We start from the raw sequence: 9,760 nt of genomic DNA, 5'->3' as shown, positions 1-9,760 counted from the left end.
AATTACATTTTAAAATATATTCAAATAGAAAGCAGTTATTTTAAATAGTAAAAATATTTCAAAATGTTACTGTTTTTTCACATCTCTTACTGTGGTAAACATGCGGAAGGGAAATGAAAGATTTCATGGCCATGAATTAAGAATTTGTTCGATGTATTAATGTGTTCCCTCATTTTAGTTAAATCATGGGTTATTTATGGAACAAAATTAATGAAACGTGGACAGTGGCCACAAATTAATAAGTCGTAGGAACGAATTAACAAGTTGTAGGAATGAATAGCCTATCTGTCCTGTGTCCCGCAGCCCTGCAAAGTGCAGAGCCCCATATGAAAGAATTATCTGGGGAAATGACTTAGTTACTACATTTCTATTGCTTTCCATGTTGAAGAACTTTGTGTTGCTTCTATTTTAATGTACTTTTAAAGTTTAAATCACATTAAAAGCTTAATTTGTACATTATGAATGAATGATGATGCATTTATATACCGTCACTGTCACTCACAGCCGCTCGCACGTGTTTTGCGCATGAGCCGCACGCAGCCCAAAATTAAACGACTTAATCGACCATCGATAGCTTTAATCGATTGCATCTCTTATCGACAATTAATCGATCATCGATTAATCGTTGACATCCCCAGTTGGAACCAAACAGGAGGAATGTGTTTCCCTGCCCTCATTCACACCACACTTCCCTGTTTGCTCTTGAGGCATCCTTAAGGTTCCCCGTTTGCTATATTTACTGTACCATACCTGTATATAATTTATGGTAAGTATTTATGGATAGTTTTGTACCAAAACTCTACATATATATACTGTGAATGTCTTCAAATTGTACTTATACAACCATAATTCAGTCTAATGGCTATTTGTCTAATTCGGACAGGACTACTTTTCCCTAGGAAAGTCAGGTAATTCTGTCTTAATTTTGTCTAATTTTGACTTACAATATGATTTGAATCGAACATGATTTTTTTTTCCTGACACAGCCTTTCTAAATATTTTTGAGCAAATTACTTGTTTTTTCAGTGGTCCTCTGAGAAGTCTAATCTTGTCTGGATGGGAATGTCTGTAATTGTGGTACATTATTTTTTCAAAGTGCTTCTCTTTTATTTTGACCGACCTTTGTCAAATTAATTTACTAAAGCTACATTTCTTGATGCACTGCCTGGCGTACCTTCATTATTGATTTAGACTTTTCCCCCCGACTTTTCTGGGTAAAATAACAGTCGGTACTTCTAGTACTACTAACATCTTACTGCTCATAACAGTGGTTGTTGCAACTTATGAATCTTACCTTATTTTTATTCCTTTAGTTGCGCACACAATGCTTCATATATACACTACTGTTCAAAATAAAAAAAACTACTGTAGTAAAATGTATATATATTTATAATACTTTTATTCAGCAAAGATGCATTAAATTTATAGAATGTGACAGTAAAGACATTTATAATGTAACAAAATATTTTAACTTTAAATTAATGCAAATAAATTATTTTGAACTTTCTGTTGAGTCCTGAAAAAAAAAAATCATGATTTCCACAAAAAATTATAAAGCAGTAAAACTGCATTTCAACATTGATCATGATAAGCTCTGTTTCTTGAGCAACAAATAATTTTAGAATGATTTATGAAGGACCATTTGACACCGAAGACTAGAATAATGCTGAGAATCACTGCATTGGCTGCATCCGAAATCGCGTACTCTCTGAGTAGGCACAGACTGTTAAAAAAGTATGATGTTCTACATAATATGAATGTAATCCAGACGTACTACATTCATCATGTTGTCATTGTCATGTGACCTACCAGCGTCAGTTTTATCACTTCACTGCCATTCACAAATCCTCTCCCGTGGTCTCATGGGATAGTAAAGTATCCACTGAATGCACACTTCAGAATCTCACCAGAAATAGTAGGTCATCTGGGCACTTTTTGCCTACTGTTTTATGAATACTGGGAATTTGTACATACTACTCTGTTCACATACTATTTTTGTATATAGTATTGAAGAATGTGATTTTGGATGCAGCCATTGTAAAGTATCATTCATGAATGCTGTGTTGGTGTTAATTCATTAGATTTTCTCACCTGTTTTCATAGCCATGGTGATGTCATGTATGTTTATAGTGCAGCTGTTGCCAATTAGCTAAGTGTTGCATTGGGAACCCTAATTAAAGGAGACATCTGTGAGGAAAAGAGGTGGAGTCTCAGTTTCAGTGTGACTGATGGTCTTTTTGCTGTGTCATGGGATTTTGGTCAATAAATGTCACCGTTTAAGTGTTTGGTCTAGGTTTTGTTCTTTTTGTGAAGTATGTTTAGTAAGATTAAAGATGGAGGTTTCTGAAGGCACTTTAGTCCATTTACTTATCTTTACAGTTCTCCTTTTGATCATGTGTTGCATCCTCCTGTTGGGCCACATTGCAGCATTTCATAACCTTGCTGAAGGGGTCACCCAAATGTTAAAGTGAACACTCATGTGCAAATATTGTTTCAGGTGGACGTTGGAACAGATTGATAAGACACACCGCCTGCTCGGCCCAGGCTACAGTTCCGCAGACGGGTGTGATGTGCTTCCAGGAAAACCACGCTCGGCCCTTCCATGTGGCGACCCTCATGAAACACTCACACACATACATACAATCGCCCGGGAGCCCCACCCTGACCCAGTAAGAGCAGTGGACAAGATCTTAGAGGGTGATCATTCACATCAAAGTGAGGGCCGAGAGAAAATATTTCTACAGATTCCAACTCGGTCACCTAGACACCCGCTCTCCACCTGCTGTCCCCGGTTTTCACGTCTGTGAGATCACTTCAGGATCTCCCACTGCACACAGTAGCTATGTGCTCAGATATCACGGATCGTACCCAGTTGTACCACCAAAAATCATATCTGATGTCTGTTTTTAGAGCTCGATGTGTTTAGATTGTACAACCTCTTTGGGATCTAGACTGTGGTGCTGAGAGATGATTATTCTTTCGCATGTCGAGCTGTCTGTGCTCTCCATTTGTTTAGAGCTGATGAGGTTTTTATAGCTCGTGCTCTTCTTTGAACTCTGAATCAGTGGAAAGAATGCCTTTAGTTGGAGACAAGGGATCTCTCACCCCGCTCTTCCATTTTATTTCACATTCCTCTTTACATTCTTCTGGTTTGTTGACTTTTCGTTCTCTCTATTGTTTTCCCGGGAAGTGGTAAAAGCTCCGGCAGAAATATATTGTATGTATTTCTGCCTTGGAATAGTGTCAGCGAAACCTGTGGAAAGACATATGTTGTGATGTTGTGTTGCCATGTGAACTCAGTGTTGGAACGCTTTTTCTCAGAGGGCATCTCAATCGTCTTCTCTGGAACATCACATGCCACTTTTTAAGTTTTGTCTATTTTTTTCACAAAAATATTTTCTTTACAAAAAGAAAAAGTAATAAATGTTTTCAAAGAACATTTGAATTTAACGTAACTCTATAAGCAGATTTGGCTGGAAAATGATGCAAAGCATTATCAATTGGTATGTCATTTTCAACAGTCTTACTGATGCATCCAAAACTGTCATTTTTCCCCCCCAAATTTGACAAAACCTCATTAATGTCAGCTAGCTAGATAACATTATCTTGGTGACAAATCAGCAGAATTTGCAGCAACACTGTAGAGTACACCACAGAAATCCAAATATTTCGAGTTTGCAAGGCATTAAAATAGTTGTACAGTTCTGTCTACTAGCCTAAAACTCTCTCACACTGAAATTACAAATTTCAGTGTTTAATTTTATGGGCACATTTGTTTACTTTTACTCGATAAGCAATCCTGATACAGTGTTGAGTCGCCACTTGTAAAATCTGGGTCTTGAATCAAAAACAGTTGAGAAGCACTTCTGTAAACATCTTTATCTAGATAACTCCATTATTTTCTTTCCCTCAAGAAGAGTTGCTTTAGATGTGCTTAAACTGCTAAAATTCACCAAAATTTACACAATTTTTTTGAGCCTTTTTGTGGTTCTAGAGCAAGACTCCTCTGTTGGCCTTGTCTTGGGAATTGCCTCTTTGAAGTGAAGGAAAAGAGGAAACACAAATGCTGTTAAACTTTTTTTTTCAGTAAGGACTCGGGAGGATGGGTCAATCTAAGTTGGGATGGACATGAATGAAACTGACTAAAGGTCAGTACTAAACTTGAAGGTTTTGAAGCACACAGGAAAGATGGCCATTTCTTTATCTCTTGAAATATGCCGATTATCTGTTGTTTGTTTTATCCATCCACACTAAAGTTAAAAAGGTAAAGAACATGCCCTAGGCTCTTGATGCTCAGCAGAGGGACTCATGTTATGACCGAATTTTATTTTCCCATAACTCTCCTAAGCTTTTGGGATGGCTGTTGCATCCTCAAATGATTAGGAGCAGGAAAGATAAGACGCTGATACTGTCCACGCATACTTTATTTCACCCTCATTGAAGTTGGTAGGGTTCCATGTGCCATCTTGATCTCTCTGCCGGTGTTGCCTTTCTCCCTTGAGCGCTTCAAGGCCCAAGCCATCTCAAAAGCATATAAATCTGAAATCGAAATCCTCCTCGGTTGATTCTTTGTGATGGGGAGGAACACCTGAGGGAGCATCTGATTCATATTAACCTGCATTGCTTAGATGAACAGTTCTGTGGAGCTAAGTGTTGCCGTTCCCACTAGTCTTGTATCACTTCCCTTGAGCAAAATGAGCACCAGTCGCATGGAACCTTGACATGAATATCAACATTAGGAGCCTGTTTGGCAGGCTCACCGGGGTTTCACACAAGATGCTTACCATAGCCTATTATTCTCGTAGGTGGGATAAAATTACATTTATGATCATTATTTTGTATCTTGGATACAGTGACTTGAGTTAGAGGTGTAATATTGTTTAAATGCTCTGTTTGTGGTTTCTATCAACGTTTGAGAAGTTATTTCAAAGCAAGTATGTGCAGGAAGTTTGATACGGAGTCCTAATCTATCTTCTTTCTTTACTGTGACTGATTGTACCATTGTTTCTACAGCGCAGTTAGTTTTGACCACCGATAGAGGAAAAAGGCATTGTAAATAAAACAACTAAAGAGGAGCTGCTGTAAAGCACAACCTGTGAAGTAGAAGAAAGTAGGAGGTAGATCCATCAATCACATACAGGGGGTGTTGATGACAGTTTTGTGGCTGGCAGACACTGTAATTGCATATCATTATACCTGCACAAGCTCTTGTTTGAGGACCTAGCTAGCTGTTAGCAGGGTCCACGATGACATCAGCTGTTAAACCTGTCTTCTCTAATGCATTTCTGCTCATTTGACACATCTAACACGTACTCTGAAGACAGACAAATGTGCTTAATGTAAGGGTGAGGCTATTTTAGAGTGCGCAAGCTGAGTTTGTTTTACTGTCTGGTCTCTATGATCTGAACCAATATGCTCAAGCACTTAGAGCAGGGCTGTCCAAACTTGGTCCTGGAGGGCCGGTGTCCTGAAGAGTTTAGCTCCAACTTGCCTCAACACACCTGACTGGAAGTTTCTATGCGTAGTAAGAGCTTGATTAGCTGGTTCAGGTGTGTTTAATTAGGGTTGGAGCTAAACTCTGCAGGACACCAGCCCTCCAGGACTGAGTTTGGACAGCCCTGACTTAGAGTCATTAGATAGTAGTCCGATATATTTTGTGTGTATTTTACGGTCCTGTGGCAGCCTAGGGCAGTCTCTCACAGACAGACAGAGAGGGGTCTATTCAGGGCACAGAGTGAGAGCTGATGGATTCCCATGCCTGTTTTCTTGTTTACAGCCGCACCAGCAGATATCTAGCGTGTTCACCAGGCCCCCTCTCTTGCCAACAAATTCTTCCCAGATTAAGCAACAGTGCTCTGCCTTCGCGTCGAGTGGATCTTGCATTCCTTGGACAATGACAAACAGATCTAGGCTGGATTCTTCCTTTGGCCGCTGTCTCTTACATTAAAACAGGATGGTCGTGTCGTTGCTTCAACACTAGGAGGGTTGAATGAACTTGTTTTCTTGGCTTGTTAACAGTGAATGGGTATGGTTGCTCTGGCAACTACAAAAGTGAATGAACGCATAATGTTGACATCACCGAATGCTTCAATGAAGGTTCAATGTAAAAATGACTCATTAAAAGCGATTTCAGTGTCTTGGGCTGTTTACACAATTGATTCGATTTAGATTTGCTTGGTCCAAACCATAGTCAATGAAAAAAGTGCTGTATACAATATAATAAATATATTAAAAAAATTATTTAAATGAAATAATAATAAAAAAAAAAAAAAATCAATTTATTGCACATAATTTAATATATATGCTCATCTTTTTCAGTACCTATGGTTCGGACTGAGCAAATAAAATATTTATTTTTTAAATAAAATAAATGAATTACATTTTTTTAATATTTATTATATTTTGATTATATTCATTGTACTATATGCACTGTAAATTGCATAATATAGTGTTTAGTAATCTCAGATCAGAAAACTTATTTTCTGACTAATGTCAAACTGACTTGAGTCCACAACAGACGCTCTAGTGTGAAAATATTCTGTTTTTGAAAGTTTTTTTTCATTTTTAACTTGAATATATTTGTTGGTAATATCCAGAATGCTTTTTCAGTTCTGATTCTTCTTGAAGGATGTCGATGACCGAATGAGTCACAAACTAACCTTGGTTTATGTATTTTAGCAGTTTAGCAGTAGTGTATTTTAGTACCTTTGTATACACCCTATTTATTCACTTCTTCCATTGTGTGAACATAATTGTGCAAACAGAAATTTTTTCAATAAATCATCATTTATTCACCTGTCATCTTATCATTGCAAAATAAATGCTGACATAATGATCTGGTCTTATATCATAATGAAGAGGTTTATTTTGTGATAATTACCTGTTGACTGTACCTTATCCCACTTAATAAATGTTGAGTTGAGAAATTAATTTATTTTGTGAGAAAAACAAGATTGATGAATGCACAAGAGGCACGAAACTAGCACAGTGTGATCCACTATACAGTCTGGCAGTTGCACACTAAACTATTAGGCCTCAGAATGCAGCAACTGACCAATCACAATTGAATATACCATGGTCTGTCTGAATACTCGAATCTGATTGGCTGGCAGGTATGCATTAAAACCGTTTAATACACTGGTAGTTTCAAGTCCGTTTAATCACCGTTCTATATTAATGTGCTGTTTTAATTGATGCACAACACATACATCATTCGTCGCACACACACACACACATAGAAGAGAGAGAGAGCGACACCTTCGCATTAGGTGGTTCTTGGTTTCCACATCGTGCATTAAAATTGTTTAATGCACAGCTAGCCGTGCATTATTCCTTTACGTATTCCAGGGAATCATGTAGGAATAACAAATAAGTCTTAAGTGCAAATTTTCAGCCGCTCAGCCAGTATTTAGAGATTTTTGCATTCTAAAATACAGATTTTGCAGGCAAAGTGGCACATTACATGCTTTTCTCAAAGGAGTGGAGCATGAATTCATAAAACTCTCACCATTAGAGGCTGTAAATAGTTTCAGCATTCAGTCAGTCTTGTTACAGTGGACTTCAAAGGCTAAGAAGCCCCTGGCACTGCTTATGTTCATGCCTGAACTATGAGGCTTCTTTCTCATTTGCTTAAATGCTTTGGTATTTTTTCAGACTCTAAACCGCCTTTGTGCGCTGTCATGTTTGGTAGACATTGGTAGCCTTTGTTCTGGCCTTTTGCATGGCCACGTATAATTGATAATGTCCATGTTCAGTAGATGTCACAGACTATCATTAATGCAGTGCTGATTTGCATTAAAATGATTTTCCGGACAAAAATGTTTCCTCATGCGTAAATGAGGATTTGTTTAAACAAGCAGGCTGTCTTAAATGTGATTATTTTATGATTAGCTTACTGTGACAAGTCCTCGCTGTTTCAATATTACCAGTAGAGGTTTTCTGAGTGTTAACAGATTTGCTCCATAAAGTGTTTTCTTTTGCAGGTGGAAATGTTCGCCTGGCGGTGCACTTCATGAAACGTCACGTCATCCTGAGATGCATAGTCAGGCAGCACTACAGAGGTAGTTTATTTCTTCTTCTCATTGATTAAAGAAGACTGGTTTGAGTATTTCTTTCCATATTAAGTTGACTCAGGAAATGGATGATTGTATCAGAAGCACCTGTGTTGTTATTAGTTCATACAGCTGTCAGGCTCAGTCGGAGGTCACTGTCTGGATCGTTTTTATTTTGGAAAAAGTTGACTGAAATATGTTCACTTAGTTGGCAACTCAGAACATGATTCCAAATGCGTTTTATGTAGAACTTGCAGTTTCAAGTCAGATGTATACAGATCTAAGAAAAAGTTATTTGAAGAAACAACCCATTATATCTGCCTATACAGTTAGTGACGAATACACTCCATCCTAATAGAGGCAGAGCTCAACAAATATTTCAGACTACAGCCAAGTCCACCCGAGCCTGGCTTGATGGCAGCTCACAGGGAACATGTGGTTTACTTATCATAGTAAACAAGTTCAGACTAAAGCTTCACTGTATCTTTAGAGATATAGCATGTCAGACTCAGAAGGGAATTACAGTCATCATTGCACATGATTTATGTTTAACATGCCTCAAAGAAATACAAACTAAGTAGGAGCATGCAGACTAATAAGGCTGTCCGGTATAGATTATTTTAAGTGATCTAGGAAAAACAAAAAGAAGGAAAAGTAACTGACCAACTGTTTGCTTGGCCTTCATTTTTCAAGCTAAATTTGGCCAAGTTTGAATGAACTAAACCATAATACATCAAACAATGTGGTTTGTTTTACTTATATTGAGTTATTTGAAACTTTATTGACTGAGGGGCAGTGGGGACTTAAAGTTTACATTCAACTTTGTGGCAGCTTAGCCATTTTGTTAAAAACTACAAATAAAGCTATTTCAACATTTCCCATGAAGAGGGCATTGAGGTCATTTTAAACTGTTGATGCTCCTGTAAATTCATTTTAGTGGATCAACTCCCATTTTTTTGCTTTAGACATCTGTGAGAATTTTATATGAATATCATGCATATTTTCATCTCCCCTCCCATTTCACCCTTTGTTTCAGACGGAAAATTTACTGTATATAATATTGTACTAAATGGTTTCCACATCACTTTAGCTAAAAAATTTTTTTTACCTTCACAGAGTTGCGTGTGTTTCCCGAGCGTGTTGTAGTGTGTGCCAGTCCTCTAGAGAATTCTGCACTTCCCAGTGGAAATCTGAACCTGGATGTGGTAAGAGCTGCTTATGTTATAAAATAATGTTTATAATCAGTGCCGGAGAAGCTACTTTGAAACTAGCTTGCCAAGCTACAGTCTACTTAAATAAATGTAGTTAAACTACAGTCAAGTGACCCTCTTTAAAAATAGTTTGCTACACTATGAGTTAACAAAAGTATTTTTTTAAAGGGGCAAACTGATTTTATTCTGTGGACAGTCTGTTGGCTCTGTTGGTTTCTGAGATGATGACTAGTTATTCTCCAACTCTTTATATAATGTATAAAGAATGTAAGAAAATGAAGTGCATGTGTCTTTAATGTATGCTGTTTCCCATTCTCTGCAAATGCCATGAAGTGGGTTCTGGACTCATGTAGTTAATTCCTATGTGTTTGGTTCTCCCCTCTCGCTTATTATGGTGCGGCAAAAGAGTAGTTGGAAAGGACTTAATGGTGAGTTCTGTCAGGACCACTACCGTCAAAGATGATTGACAATTAGCATACAGTTTGGATTGGCGGTATG

At 37.7% G+C, this 9,760-nt stretch overlaps 1 protein-coding gene across 1 annotated transcript in view; it reads left to right on the top strand.

Annotated features, from left to right (window-relative positions):
- Positions 1-9,283, top strand: part of LOC107683730 (protein SLX4IP-like) — a 32,982-nt gene extending 23,699 nt beyond the window's left edge. The window contains exons 4-5 of the mRNA XM_016479798.1: positions 7,983-8,060; positions 9,168-9,283. Of these exons, the coding sequence (XP_016335284.1) occupies positions 7,983-8,060; positions 9,168-9,283 (194 nt within the window). The remainder of the gene's footprint in view (positions 1-7,982; positions 8,061-9,167) is intronic.
- Positions 9,284-9,760: the final 477 nt, after the last annotated feature.

This window comes from Sinocyclocheilus anshuiensis, unplaced genomic scaffold, assembly GCF_001515605.1.
Source record: "Sinocyclocheilus anshuiensis isolate Anshui unplaced genomic scaffold, SAMN03320099.WGS_v1.1 scaffold413, whole genome shotgun sequence".
Taxonomy (NCBI): domain Eukaryota; kingdom Metazoa; phylum Chordata; class Actinopteri; order Cypriniformes; family Cyprinidae; genus Sinocyclocheilus; species Sinocyclocheilus anshuiensis.
This window is presented reverse-complemented; position numbering and strand designations above follow the sequence as displayed.